The sequence below is a fragment of the Vombatus ursinus genome, unplaced genomic scaffold (assembly GCF_900497805.2).
Source record: "Vombatus ursinus unplaced genomic scaffold, bare-nosed wombat genome assembly UNPS02014801.1, whole genome shotgun sequence".
Lineage (NCBI taxonomy): Eukaryota > Metazoa > Chordata > Mammalia > Diprotodontia > Vombatidae > Vombatus > Vombatus ursinus.
Window position 1 is genome coordinate 3,095,375 of NW_020954579.1, and position 16,045 is coordinate 3,111,419.

At 44.6% G+C, this 16,045-nt stretch overlaps 1 protein-coding gene across 1 annotated transcript in view; it reads right to left on the reverse strand.

Moving 5' to 3' along the window:
* The window catches only part of SOCS7 (suppressor of cytokine signaling 7), a 36,628-nt gene extending 26,893 nt beyond the window's left edge, over nucleotides 1–9,735 (reverse strand). The window contains exon 1 of the mRNA XM_027873091.1: nucleotides 8,657–9,735. Within this exon, the coding sequence (XP_027728892.1) occupies nucleotides 8,657–9,735 (1,079 nt within the window). The remainder of the gene's footprint in view (nucleotides 1–8,656) is intronic.
* Nucleotides 9,736–16,045: the final 6,310 nt, after the last annotated feature.

Consider the following 16,045-nt stretch of genomic DNA (forward strand, 5'->3'; position numbering starts at 1 on the left):
AACTCTCTCCTGAGAAACATCACAGAAAAGCTTGAGTTTATACTTATACCTCAGTTGACCTGGCTTCTCAATAAGAAACTAGAATATTCCAGAAGACTTTAATAAAAAGAAACCCATACTTCGAATGGGTTTTGCTCCTCATCTCCGCCTCTCAAATTCCGGTTTCTTTCAGGACTCTGCTTAAATGAAATCTTATATATGAAGCCTTTTCCATTTCCCCCCAGCTGCTCTCTACCTCCTAGAAATACCCTATATCCATTTTATATATGTTATATGCATACTTATATGTATACATGTTAATAAATGAATTGAAAGTTTCAAAACAGCAAAGCCAAAGAAGTCAGCTTACCTTCTCCCCTAAATGCTCAATCCCAAATCTAAGCTGGTTTTAATGCTGGGGGAGATCTCTTTGAAAGGAAAAAAAAAAGATCTCTTTGAAAGGAAAACTGTTTTACACACACACATACATACATACATACATACACACACACACACACACACACACACAGAGTTATAGGGGTGTCATAATTATAAGTTATAGAGGAGTCATATGCTGAAAAAGCAAGCTCCTTAAAGGCAGGTGTCCCTCCCCCTCCTTTTTTGTTTTTACTATCTCCAGTACCCAGCTCAGTGCTTTGCATGTAACAGACCCTGGTGATTCTTTCTCCATATCATCTCTCCCATCTGTCCTCTTCTCTCTAATCACACCCACTGCCACCTCCTGGACTTCTGCAACAGCTTTCTAATTGGTCTCCCTTCTTCAAGTCTCTCCCCTCTCACACATTCTGCACACAACTGCCCAAGTGATTTTTTTCTAAAGTGCATTTCTAATCATGTTTCTCTCCTACTTAAAATCCAGTGGCTCCCTATCACCTCCAAAACCAAATACAGTTAAAGTCAGAGTAGCCTTCTTGTTGTTCTTCATACACATTCCATCTTCAATCTCTATGCCTTTGCATTGACTCCTCATGCCTACTAGAATACACTCTGCCTTACCTCTAAGGATTCTAAAAAATCCCTAAGTTTTCTTCACAAGTCGGCTCAAATGCCACCTCTTACTTGACTCCCACCCCAGCTGTTGGTGCCTGTCCACTCCAATGGCCTTTTACCATGTACATAAATGTGTTCCTATCCGCCCTGAGAGACTATAACCTAAGGAACCACCACATCCTTGCCTCCTTTATAGGAGGGCTGTCCCAGCCAATGTAAAACAGATGCCACTATTCCCACATCTTCAAAACAAAATAATGAAGACACACTGTAAAGACCTAAGGAGGAAAACTGAGAAGCTGTCTAGTTTCCACAATCTGGCTACTTTTCAGTTCTTCCCCATAACCTCACTCCATGCTGGGAACAGATACACACTCTGACTTGATGCACACGCTGTACAACCCACCCCTGCATATTCAGTTGGCTATATAAGAAAAGATAAGCAGTGCTTATCATGTTGCCTATAGCTGTTTGAAGCTCAGTTCTAACATGCAGTCCTCCTTAAAGGAAGATTTAATTTCAGTGAATAGACATCTATCTTTAAGTCTGCTACAGAGCTTCCAGAATGATTTTTTAAAAATAACTTGGGGGCACAACATTAAACTCAGAAAGCAAAAACCTAAAGCATTGGCCTTTCAAAAGGTTCACGCCTCAGCCATTTGGCCATTTGCCTTTTTCCAAAGAAAACTACATTACTCTGCCATCTGCCCATGCTGGAGACTATAGTCTCTTTAGTGCCAAACCCTGAGGAACAGCAGTACCCAAAATGCACACATCTTGTAGAGGCCTTCTCACTTCAGCTATCTTCTCGCCTCCGCATTTTAGAAACCAAGAGGAGGAAGAGAAGGAGGATGGTAATTTCTAGGATCTGGAATTCAACAAGCATGGAACAGAAAGAGTATGTGAACTTAAGCCTAGGCACAGTCATTCAAAAGCCCCAAACAGTTTCACCTGACAGACTTCTCTTATTCAGAGAATCCGTGGCTAGGGGACGTATAAACAACCAAGAGGTTGAAAATTCACTTCCTAATAAATGTCTCTCCAGGAAACCACCCAATTAAAGATCATCCTGGGCAAGATGTCCCAGGTTTGGGGACCAACATTAATGTTGGGACTCTCAACAAATGTATCATTTTTGTCCAAATCATTCCCTCCCCCAGGTCATTTAGGCAATGTGCCAGGATGCACAGCAATGTCATTATGTCCTTGCCAGAAACAGAAAATGTGTAGGGAGAATAGAGCATGTATGGAGAAGACTGGGGCAGGCAATGGTGAAAATTCAGCTGGGCCGTATATGAATTGAACAGGATGGAAGTTAATAAAGTTCTGGGCATACTACTCACCAGATGTAGGCTAGCTGCACTATAAGGTGATTCCACAATCCAAATCACTAATTTTGCTGCAGTAAATATAGGCATGTCATAGCTTTAAACAAGGGTGAGAAGAAATGTTACGGCATAGAATGAGCCAATGCAAGGTTTTGTCTATGGCTAAATACAGGTCGTCTGTGAAAAGTCACATTTCCTTCATTAACCTTCCATTCATTTCCTCATCCATCTCCTACATCTTCTCTAAGGTGTACATACCCACTTGAAAAATAAAAGAATCAAAAAAATAGAAAAGTTGATCAATGGCAAGAATGAAATACACAAGACCCAGAAGCAATCAAATATAGTGGCAGTGACTACACAAGGACTCCTACAACTAAGTTAAGAATTCAATTTTCAACAAAAACTACTTGCTGAGAAAACTGAACAATCTGGAAGAAATTAGGCTTAGACTGTTTCATACCATATACCACGATGTTACAAATGGAAACAACCCAAATATAAAAGGTCACATCAGAAACAAACTGGAAAAGGAAGATACCTTTCACAAACATGACTAGAGGAAGAGGTCTTAACCAAGAAAGGAATAAAGGGGATCTCATTAAATAAAATCGACAAATTTGTCCCACATTTTGCACAAAATCAAGGCAATTAAAATTCAAAGGGAAATGGTGAACTAGGAAAACATCTTTGAAACAAATTTATCTGGTAAAGGTCTAATATCCAAGGTGTATAGGGAATGGATACAAATTTATAGGAACTACAGCCAATCCTCAATAGATAATGATTAAAGGATATGAAGAAACAGTTCTCAAAAAACAGAAATTATCAACAACCATATGAAAATATGCTTCAAAACACTAGTAAGAGAAATGCTGATTAAAATTCTGAAGTTCCATCTTACACCCAGATGGGCGAAAACGAAAAAAAAATGGAAAATTAAAATAGCTGGGAAGGGCTTTGAGAGGGCAAAGTAATATTAATGCACTGATGTGGGCTGTGGATTGATCTAACTATTCAGGAAAGTAATTTGTAACTACACCTAAAGTTACTAAATTTCGAATACCATTTGGCCCCAGTTTTACTACTTAAGCAAATACCCCAAAGAGATCAAAGCAGAAAAGAAAGGATTCATATGTACAAAGATATTTAGACAATACCTTTTTTTTTTAACAAAAAACTGGAAATGAAGGGAATGTCCATCAACTGGGGAAAGAGAGGAATATAGTATGTATATGCAATGAAATATTATTAGGCCATAAGAAATTATGAAAAGAATGAATTTAGAGAAAACCAGAAGACCTGCATGAATACTGAGGTAAAGTGATCAGAACCAGAACAATCTATAGAACACCATACAGGAAAACAACTCTGAAAGAAGTAAGAAGAGGCAGCTTGGTGGCACAATGGATAGAGCACTGCCCCTGAAGTCAGGAGGAGCTGAGTTCAAATGCAGTCTCAGACCAAACACTTGACACTCACTAGCTCTGTGACCCTAGGAAAGTCACTTAACCCCAACTGCCTCCAAAAAAAAAAAAAAAAAAAGACTGAAAGACATAAAAACTCTGATTAATGAAGTGATCAATCAGTACTTCAGAAGACTGCTAATGAAATATGTTCTTCCACCTCTTGGAATAGAGGTGATGGAGTAAGGGTGCAGAAAAAGAATATTAAGAAGAATACATTTTCTGCCAGGACCAATGTGTAAATTTGTTTTTCTTGACTCTACTTAGATTATAAGAGATTTGGGGTTTTGTAGGGGGAGGGAAAGATTGACAGGGATGACCAAAAAAAAAAAGTATCAATGAAACATTCTTTCAAAAAATACACAGAATGAAATTCAGAAGGATATAAAGATAAGTCAATAAGCATTTATTAAGTGCCAAGCACCAAGCTAAGTGCAAGGAATGTAAATACAAGGGAAAAGAAAGTCCCTGACTTCAAGGATCTATTCTAATGTAAAGGGAAGACAATCCATAAATGAAAAGTGAAAGGGGTTGGGGAGTAGGAAGGCATTCACAGAGAAGAAAGAAATTTGGAGAGTCAGGAGAGAAATATGGGGCAGTGTTGGCATCACTGGATTAATTTAATATACACTTTTCATAAAGTTGTACATGAAAGAAATTCACAGTTTCATATACAATCCTTTTTTTTTCCCGTTCACGTATATGGAAACGTTTGTGTATATTTATACTTGTCAAGTTTACAACAACAAAAAAAAATTTAACAACAAAAAATAATCAAGCTGTGCTGTCATACACCACCCCCCAAGCTTTACAGCCCTAGAGTATCTTGATCCCTTATGAAGTAATGAGTGCAAAGAGAGAAAAGTCACACAAAAAGGCACAAAAATCCTGGGATTCATGTTCAATTCCAACACTAAGGCCTCTGTGCAGCAAGGTCAGATTCAAAAATTCTCATGAACCAACTCCAGGCACCCAATGATGGAACTTTCACGGAAAATCAAATAGGAAGTGTCAAAGTTTAGAGTCTTAGAGTATGGGTGTGTCATTTCTTGGTGTGAAAAACCTAAGACTTATAGACATACATGGAAAGAACCTTCCCGAAGTCATATATCAAGCTCTAATGGGGGATGATAACCACAATGGAGATGACAGAAGCCAGCTTTAGGATCAACAGAATGACAGAACCAAAATGACAAGCTTTGCAGATAAAGAGTCAAAGTATTTGGAATGTCACAATGGAATTCAGAAATAGAACCTCTGGACAATGATCATTGTGAGGAAACATGAAGATTTCATAAATTTTCAGATTTCTTCATGACAGCAGAGCCCCAAATAGGTACCAAAGCAGATTAGCATCTCTTCCTCAAACACACATAAAAAGAACAAAGTATTGTAATTATGCTGTCTCTACCCACCCTCCACCTCAACTCCATGATTATAGAGACTGTCAAAAATGGTATCAACTAGTTCCTGAAGGAATTTGGCCTAGAAGAACTTGAGGAACACATGGCACCAGATTTCAAATGTGTGTGTATGTGGAAGGTAATTTAGGATGGCCAGAAAAGGGCAGGAGCAGGCCAACAGGACATTAAGTAATGCCACCCTCCTTCTTCCAAATCCAAAGGGCAATCATTTCAACACATTTAAAATGGATTAGGGTATTTCTCCAGTTTTTCTGAAACAATGGTCTATCCACACTTAGGCCATATGCGGTAGCTCTGCTGTTCCCACTCCAATATTTGTGTTATAAATCCTAGCCTGATTCCTTGGAATGAAATTTGATGAGCTAGTGGGGTCCATTTCTTTCTTCACTTGAACTGTATTCACTAGGCAGACGCTGATCCTAAACACAAAGGTCTCAGAATGCAAGGGGGTAAAACCATACAGCAGTTTTGAAGGCATTTTGAAAGAACTAAAGTTGTTGTTTAGTGCCAGGATATTAAAAGAAGTGCTAAGTCAGGTAAACTAGCCTGTGGTAGTTGCATTAGAGCCAATTTCTATAAGAGAAGTAAGAGGGGAGGGGGTGGAAAGAATGGAGAATGAAGAGATACTAGCAAACATGCCCAGAGGTTAGTAAAAAGTCAAACTATGCCCCAGTAAAAGCACAGGCCCATAATTAACTCCAGCCATGAAATGGGGAAACAAAACATCTACCCTTTGGCTAGAAGTTCAGGTGTTTGATCTCTACCAAGTCTCACAGATTCAAAGAACCATAACCTTACTTACTCCCCTTCCCCTAACAGGCTGTATTGAGAGTTGGGCTAATAAGATCTATAGAAATCATAGCTATCAGGAACAGACTTTTAACAAGTCTCTCACAGCTGTGAGGCTGCCAGCAAGACTGGCACATCATAAGCTATGGGAAATATGACAAGCAGCACCACAGCCAAGCACTTAAAAAGGACTTAACTTCTACTGTGATTATATCCTTAGCTTTCCTTCCAAACAGCACAAGATTTTGTTGCTGAGATTAGTCTCATTTTAGAGATGGGAAATGGAACACACAAAGGAGGTAGGAACTTGCCCAAGGTTACCAAACTGATGTTGGAATTGAAGCAGGCATCTCAAATTCAGACGACCAATCCAGCACTTCCACCAAATGGCCACTGCATAAAATTGGACATGTTCACATTTAACAACTACCTCGATACCTTTGTCACAAAGTCCCTGGACCAAAAAACATAATTCTCCGATATCCTGAACTAAGCCTCTTTGCTGAGCAATTTACTTTGTAGCAGAAATCTTCATTATGCTCACTGCGAGAGCTGGAGCCAGAGCATGCAAAGGTTATTAAATTCTGCTACCAAAGGCAAAAGCCACGTAACAATATATGCAATTTCTACTCTCAAATGTGTTGGATGTAGCAGCTAATTTCATGCCACACCTCCTATCTGGAGATTCTGGAATCATAGAGCCAAGTTCTGTTCAATAAAGAAGAAAGGCAATACACAAACCACAAGAACGTTAGCAGACTATCTTATGCCATTACACTTGGCTTGACTCTCCCACCAATCCCTACCAATGAGGAAAATTTCCACTAGTAAGTAGAGCTGCAAGTGCATAACCCACCACAAAAAGCTGTTTCAGCAACCACACTTCAAGACCTCAGTTCCCATCATTAATCCATTAAAGATACTTAAGGGGCAAACATTCACCAAACTAAAGGGGGGGGAATGCACTGACAGCTCTTTTAGAAGCAAGTATGACCTTATGTCCAAGGGGAACAGAGAGCAAGTTGTTCAAAAGTAGCACCAAAGTCAAATCAACCTTACACTCCTATCTCCTTCTCAAGAAAAGGAACTTCACCAAAATGAAGACAATACTAAATGTTCAAACAGAGGTTTCTGCTCAGACCACCACCTATTGCCTCAACCCTACTTTCTTCACTTCCTGCCATATGTCCCTGGCTTATTCCAGTACAATGGAGACTTCCTCAGGAATATGTCACTCATAAGCTACCAGTACACACACACACACACACACTCTCTCTCTCTCTCTCTCTCTCTCTCTCCAACACCCAGGAAGTGAAACCAAAATAGCAGTCCCCACAAGAGAAGCTGCGATGCCACTAGACAGAAAATCAGTTATCCAGTCTTCTAAATAAGCGCTATGGTACTAATGTTAAGTCAGTCATATCTTTAAAAGAAAATTCCACCTCCATTAAGAAATTAAGGAAACTGGGGCAGATAGGTGGCACAGTGGATAGAGCACTGGCCCTGAAGTCAGGAGGACCTGAGCTCAAATCCGGCCTCAGACCAAGCATTTGACACTAGCCTTGTGACCCTGGGCAAGTCACTTAACCCCAATTGCCTTTAAAAAAAAAAAAAAGAAATTAAGGAAATTAAAGTCCTTTTCTAATCAGAATTTTCATCAACTGGGCCACAATTAGATGGCCAATGCACCAGAATGGATCTCTTATAGCATGCTTGGGGAACTTAAGCAAGTTTTCAAAACTAAAGTTCTGGCCTAATTTCAAGATTCAAATGCCCTGCCTTATGACCCTAACTATTAGACAAGCAAGTGACCTCTAGACTGCATCAGGAAACACCTCTGAAGAAATGGGAGAAACATACAAAGCCCAGTCCCAAAAGACCACACAACCAGAGAAACTACTCATTAAGTCAAAGAGGAAGGATGGAGATCACTACACAGAAACTTAAGACAAAGAACAGGTCCCATCAAGACCTGCACCCAGAATTTACTGGCTAATTGAGAAGTCTTAAGTGCAGGGGAGCCTTCAGAGCCTACTCCTCTACCAATCAGTTACTGTAATTCACCAACAGTCCTAGAAGGGTAAGAAGATATGAGGCGAAGGGAGGTTGAGGGAGTCTTTCAGTCTTATTCATTTTAACATGGTCCCTGGAATGTCAAGAAGATCTTATTAGGGAAAGGAGAGAAGGGGAGAAGGGAAAAAGAAAGGGAGCAAGGGGAAGAATGAGGGAAGAGTCTCCCCTCTCGAGGAAGAAATGAGGAAAGGAGGAAGAGGGAGAAGAAAAGGGGGAGGGAGAAAGACAGAGAGGAGAAAGGTGAGAGGAGAGGAGGAAAGAGGGGGAAGAGAGGAGGGGAGAGGAAAGAAGAAGAGGGAAAGAGGAGGGAGATGGGGGATGGCTGAGGAGGGGAAGGAGGAGGAGAGAGAAGGGGAGAGGGGAGAAGAAAGGGAGGGAAAAGAGAAGGCACAGAGGGGATACAGAGGGGGACAGAGAAGGGGGGACGAGAGCAGAGAAAGGATGAAGAGAACGGGAAGACAGGAGGGAAAAGGAAGAGAGTGGAGAAACGGGTGAGGTGTAAGAGAGGGAGAGCGGGGTAGGGTAAGGGTCAAGAGTGGAATCTGACAACCAACGCCCCCCACTCCTTCCCTGCCAGCAGGCTCACCTCCCCGCCTCTGGCTCCCGGGCCCTGGAGCCTCCCACGTCGGTCAGACTCACAGAAGAGGCAGCCAGCTCCCCCGGAGGCCTCTTGCCCGCCGCATCCCCGCTGGCAGAGGCCCCGTTACAACTCTTCGTGCGGAATAGACGACTGAGGCGGATTCTGAGCGAGCCCTTGCGAGAGGTGCCCAGCGGCGGCCGGAGGGGCGCCGAGGGCTGCTGCTGCGGGGGCGGCGGGGGCTCCACTCTGGAGGGCCGCCCCGGGGGCACCAAGTCCTGCAGCGGGAAGGGCGCGGGCGGCAGCTCCGGGGCCAGGGGCTGCAGAGACGCGAATCTGCCGCCGCCGCCCCCTCCTCCGCCCGCCCCCCGACCGGGGCTGAGCTCCTCCTCGGAGCAGCTGTTGGTCTCCAGGCTCTCGGCCTCCGACTCCAGCGCCTCCAGCACTAACAGCGCGTCGCTCGTCTCCGTGGGGTCCTCTCCGGCCAGCGGAGCCGCGGCAGGCGGTGGGGGCTGCGGCGCGGGCGGCTGCGGGGCGCACGGGCAGCTGCCCCCGGCGGGCCCCGGGCCCTTGCCTGCCGGCCCCAGACCCAGCGCTGCCAGGTGGGCCTCCAGCCCCGCGGCCGCCGCCGCCGCCGCCGCCGGGCCCCAGCCCCGCTCCAACCCCAGCCCCAGGCCCAGCCCCAACCCCAGCCCCGGCGGCAGGGCCTTGGGGTCCAAGGTGCAACGGTGCCGGGGGCACAGCAGCTCCGAGGGCCCTGGCCCAGGTCCCGCCGCCGCCTCCTCCTCCTCCTCCTCCGGCGGCCGCCCTACGTTGCGGAACACCATCAGCTGCGGCGGCCGGGAATTCCGGGGCCCCGGCCTCGGCAGGAAGGGCGGCGGCGGCGGCGGCGGGACCGGGCTCTGGGCCGGGGGCAATGGATGGGGTCCATGGCCTGGAGCCGGCGGCGGCAGCGGCAGCGGCGGCGGGGCCGGCTCCGAGGCCGCCTCTCCGTAGCCCAGCAGGCGGCTCAGGACTCGGTACGAGGCCGCCGCTGCTGCCGCCGCCGCCGCCGCCGCCTCGCCGTCCCGGAGCTCGGCCCCCTGCATTGGGGAAGGCGGGAGCGAGGCGCGGAGCGAGGGACCGCTGGGGACTAGGCTGGGCCCCGCCGGAGCCCCGCCCGCCGCGGCCCCGGTAGCGGGAGCGACAGCGCCAACGGCCGCTGCGGCCTCCGCTTCATCGAGCGCGGCGGCGGCGAGGAGCAGGAGGAGGAGGGGGCGGAGAAGAGGGAGGAGGAGGAGGCAGCAAGAGGGAGGGAGGGAGGGGGCGGGGGCTCGGGGGAGAAGGGAAGCACAGGCAGGGGAGCCCAGCGCGAGCCCAACCGCGCGCCGCCGCTGTAAGCTACCCCCGCCCCGGACCTACCGTCACTTCCGTTAGGCGCCGGGCCAAGCCACGCCCTCCTCCCCTGCTGTCCTTCCCTGTGCTTATATGCAACTTCCTGTTTTGCCGGGGTTGTGGCAGTGTCAGGGTTCGGGACACGTGATTGTGAACTGGCTCGCGCTGAGGCTGAGGCTTCGCGACTGACGTCACTTTTCCCTCTTTCTACCTTCCACCTCCCTCTGGACAAAAAGTCCCATGCTTTTTCATTGGAGCGTGGGCTTGGAAGCCAACGTGTTCCATTCTTTTCCAGCATTCTCGTTCTCTTCTCTCTTTCTCCCTCCCTGTCTCCCCTCTACCCCCTCTCCCTCCCTCTCCCCCTCCCTCCTCCCTCTCCCCCTCCCTCCTTCTCCCTCTCCCCTTCCCTCCCTCCCCTTCTCTCTTTCCCCTGTCTCTGTTCTCTTCCCTTTTCTTCTCTCTCCTCTCCTTTCTATCCTTTCCCACTCTCCCCCCCTCCTTTCTCTTTCTCTCTTCTCTCTCCACCTTCTCTCTTCCCTCTCCCCTTCCAACCTCCCTTCCCTCAGCCCTGGGAATTTGAACTTTCCACTTCCCCTCACAAAAAGGAAGAAGGAAAAGGCAGGCAAAGTCAAAGAAAGGTTCAACAGTGTCATTCTTTCACCTAACTTGGCCAGATCTGTAGATCTGCCACTGAAAGGGATTCAGATCTAGTTCAACCGCCTCATTTCACAGATGAGGAAACCGAGGCCCTGAGAATTCTAAGAGACTTGATCAGCATCTGAAGGGAGAATTGGGCCCAAGTCCCGGATTCCAGAGCTTTTTTTAACTGTATCACAATGCCTTCTAGGTTTCAGAGCAGCTTTGTTATCCTGCCTTCACTTTGTACGTCTCCCGCCCTCCCGTCATGCTCATCCTATATCTTGCTTGTGACCTGGAATAGCTGGTAATCTTCCACAGCTCATAAGGCTTGTCACTACAGGAGATTACTGCTAGGCAGTTCAGAGCCATAGACTCAGGTGGCTGAGCCTGGCCGATCAATGCCACCTGAGCTCCTCAAATAGTATTAGAGATATTGGCTGGGGATGCAAAATCTATTGCAGGAAAAGGAGATTGAGGCATGTAGGTGTAAAGGAAAGTGCACTGAACTCAAACAGAAGACCTGGAATAATGGCTTAATCATTTACCTCTGTGTCCTGGGGCAAGTCTCTCAACCTCTCTGGGTTTCAATTTTCTCATCTGGAAAAACTATTTGGCATACCCACCCTCCAGGGTTGTGCACTTTTGTAACTGTAAAGTGCTACATAAATTCTTGCAGGAAAGACAAAATTGGTCCTCATGATAAGGATGATAAATCCAATCCTGTGTCTCTCACCTTCCCAAATCACAACTATTGGCAACTCCGCCTATTCTCTTTCCTGGTAATTCAATCAGTTTTCCCAGGCTGGACCAATGCCATTGGAGGGAAAGGAACCTGTGGAGTAAGAGGTAGAAGAATTAACATTTTGTGTGGGTTTTTTCCCCTACTTTCTGTGATTGCATCAATGCGGAAACTCTTGGCATGGAAATTCCTTTTCTTTCATCAATACAAATAGACATGTGAATTGTAACTTACAGTTGCCAAAATACACTGAAAAGTTAAGTGACTTGCTCATGGTCACATACCTAGTATGACAGATAGAATTTTAAATCCAGGTCGTCCAGCCTTCGTATCCTCTGCACCCAGCTGTTTTTGGGGGCCAGGTGTAGGGGAAGTAAAATTAAGGAAATCCATAACCTTCACTTGCTACAAGTAAATCATTGTGATCCAATGGGTAAGAATTCCAAATAAAGTCCTTCCTCGATTAAGCTACCCCATCCACTCAAACCAGGAATCATCTCCCCCTATGAAAAAAAAAGACCTTCACTAAACTTATGTCCCACAACATCTAAGGGAACCTGTGGAAAATTCAGAATTCCTGGCTCCCTATCCAACTCTTCTTCCCTTGCTCCAGGGATACTAGGTTCAATAAAAAGTGATCAAGCAAGGTCTTAACCCAGCAGCTCCCTCTGCTGTCTACTGGCTGTCATTGGTCATGGAGAGAAACAAGGAACTTCATGAGCTCATATAATACATTTAGAGCTGGAAGACAATGAGTCTAGCTCTTTTATGTTTACAGATGCTAAAACAGAGGCTCAGAGAGGTTGCCAAGGTCCATACAGGTAGAAGGTAATAGAATCAAGAATTAAATCTAAGTCTTTAGTCTATTCAGTGTACAGGTAACAAAAATTCCGTTTCAGGAGAGAGCAGAGAATCTTTATCCAAATCTTTGGTGTCCTCCTTAGTTGACGACCAGGAAAAAAGTGCTATAGACCCAAAAAAATTTGTAATTAAAACTATTTTCTCTATTTCTGTACTATTTGCTTATGTGTGGTTTATAAGACCGGCAGAAGGTCAGAACTGTAAGGGACCTTTGAGATCATCTAATTCTAAAAAGTACACTTACTAATGACATTGGTGAGGACTTAGTTTGAATTTGGTAGGTGTCCTGGGTGACATTTGGGTGCTTAAGTAGCAATAATAGCCTATTCCTGGCTCATGTCCTGCTTTTTTGTAAAATTTACAGAAGGAATGTGGTATAGTGGAAAGACAATGGATATGGAGTCCAAGGGCCACCTGAGTTCAAATCCTACTTTGGCTACTAAATAATTACCTGTATGACCTTTGGCCAAACATGTAACCTCACTAAGCCTCAGTTTCTTCATCTGTAAAATGACCAGGGTTTTGAGCTAGATGATTTCTAAGATCCCTTCCAGCTCAAAACCTATGCTTTTATGAATTAATTAGCAAGAGTAGAGTAAATAATTTAGCCATTAGAAAGTGCTATATGCAACTTGGCATTCAAATGTTTCCCTCAAAGTGTGTCCAACCAGTCACCTGTGGGGGCTTTCCCAAAGACTAGAGTATCCCCATTGCTATATTCCTACCAGAGAGTGTATAGCCTATTAACTCTTAGCCTACCTTTCCCTCCCATTGCCAGATGCTTACTTAGCTTCTCATAATGTAACCAGGTATTGTTCTTGATCAGGGATGTACTGGTAAACATTTAATAACCAGCTCTCCAAAAAGTTTGATTTGCATCACTTTCTTAAGTCTATACAATCAGTAAAATAATAAATCAAGCTCTGATGTTTACATTTGGAGATTTCTGGGGTATAAATGCTCACAACAAAATTTTAACAATCAGGTATCATAAACTGATCTGAGCTGGCTCTAGCATATCTCTGGTCTTGATTCAATATTATCCAGAGGTTATGAAAAGCAAATACTTTTCCAATTATGGAAAAAATCTTTGTAACTGATTCTCACCTCATATCTAGGAAATTTATTTTAATCCAAGTGATATATTGATATTACACAGGCAATCAACACTATGGCCACAAATATTATGTGGTACAGATAAATAAATAAAAAGAATTGTAGAACTCTTTCTGGGTTATTTCTATAGTCCGTATTCTCATTTGAAATTTGAGTCCCCACCAGACAGCTGCTACTTCCAGTTCTCAGGGATAACCCTATGGGTTTGCATGCCTAACATCACAAGCCCCCATTAGTGCACTTTCCATTAACAATCAGTCAACAGACATGATTTATTTTAGCAAAGGCATTTACTAAGATAGCATAGTAAAAAACAGTGGCTGCAAAATATTCTCCCCACAAACCTGGGATGTATTCTCTCACAATAACATATAGATACCATCCATGGAAAGAGTGTGCTCAAAACTTGCAATACAATAATAGTGAGGTATACTTATAAGATAAAGGTATGGCAAAGTCAACTCACAACTTCTGGTAGTGAAGGACCTAGAAGTCCTTTTTCTCTTTATAGAGTCCACATGGAATTCCCCTTGGGTACAGCATGTCTTCTGGCTGGTTACTCAGCTAGATTGCTTTTCTCCATAGCTAATCCTCTTTTCTACTGCCAGGGTGGGGGCGAGGGGTAGGGCAGGGGCAAAGTTCCCATTCCACAAAGCTATCTCTTTCCTTGATTTACTGCCTTTCTGTATCTATGACTATCTGCTCCCTTAATTGTGCTTCAAACCCTATGAACACTCAAATTGCTAAATGGAATATCTTCTGCTCTGCTTCTAGACTCTATGGTCTTTGGGGCAAGGAGGGGTATGGGGTGTACGGCAGATCTTCCCATCTTTTTGTATATTCTTCACAGATGTCATTCACTGTAGTGAATTCCTAGCTTTCCTCAAAGCACAGTTCCGGTGCCACCTCTTATACCAAGTCTTTCCTGATTCTTGTCCTCTTCCTTAAGGTATTAGTGCTCTTCTTCTTGAAATTACTTTGTATATACATTGGGCAATGGAAATCCATGGCCCATCCTATTGGAATAGCTCACATTTATCTCTCAGGACCAACATATCCATCTCCACATTCCAAAATCCCACAGGATCTTAACCTTGCTTATGTGGTTTTTCAGACCTACAAGGGACCTTTGAGATCATCTAATTCTAAAAAGGATACTTATGAATGATGCTGGAAGATAGGTATCTATCTATAGATAGGGGTAGACAGTGGCATAAGATTTGTATTCTCTCCCCTGGATTTTCAAGGTCTGGCAATAATTCACCAAATGCCACTAGAATCTTGATGCTTTCCAAGACAAGGGCCCCATTGTGAGGGTGAATCCATTCCAGGTTGGCCCCGGCTTTCACAAAGAAAAGACTCCTCTTATCGGGGCTCCCACCAGCTTCTGGAGGATTTGTGACAATTATCTTAACAGGTTCCACCCCAACACCTATCTCCACCATTCCTTCTTCTACTCATGGGACTTCACGGGAGAGGAGGGAGAGCCCCAAAGTGAACTGTTCCTCTTCTGCTAAGCAGACATATGTTCCTGGCTCAAGGGAATCCCCAGTGTAAAGATGAAAGTACCAACCAAGAGTTGCTAGGTTACACACGTCCTTTAACAGGGGCACATTCCCACAGAAAGGGACCAATGTACATGTGCATTCCCCTGAACCCAGGGTGTGTGCCAGACTCCATGAGATCTCTCTCTCTCTCTCTCTCTCTCTCTCACACACACACACACACACACACACACACACATATATTCATATTTCTTATACCAAAGAACTCAGTGATTAGGTCCTGGAATGGGAAGACCCAAGCTGTTCAGCTTCTCCCCCATCCCATGAGATGGGTGTGGTGAGTTGTCTTTAAGAAATTCCAGAAAGTGGGACAGCTAAGTGGCTCAGTGGAGAGAGTTCTAGCCTTGGGGTCAGGAGGACCTGAGTTCAAATCTGGCCTCAGACACTTGATATTTACTACCTGTGTAACCCTAGTTACAATTGCCTCACCAAAAATAAAAAAAAAAAAAGAAATTCCAGAAAGTTACTGAGGTCTCTATGAGTCAAGACACCTACTTATAGTACTAATACTGTTTCTGTGTGACCTTGGGCATGTCACCTTAGTTTTCTGAGCCTCAGTTTCTTTCTCTGTAAAATGAAGGAGTTAAAGCAGATTTTACTGCTAGGCATGTGCCCAAAGATCAATGACAAAAAAAGAAAGGACTCATGTACACCAAACCCATGTTCACCCATTATAGAAGCTATGTTTTGTAACAGGGAAGATTCAGAAGCAAAGTGTATATACCATTGATTAGGGGAAGCATGGAACAAATTGTGACACATGAATGTAATGCCATGTTATTATGTGTAAGAAATGACAAATGAATATAGAGAAGCACAGGGAAAGAGCAAGGGAGGGGAATAAGCACTGATTAAGTACCTGCTATGTGCCAGGAACCATGTTAAGCAGTGCACAGATATTATCTCAGTTGATCCTCACAACAACTCTGTGAGGTAAGTGCCATTATAGTCCCTGTTTTAGGGTTGAGGAAACTGAGACACTGAGACACTCAGAGGCTAAGTGACTTGCCCAGGGTCACACAACTAGTAAGTGTCCAAGGTCAGATTTGAATTCAGGTCTTTCTGATTCCAGGCCCAATACTCTATCCACTGGGCCTCAGTTGC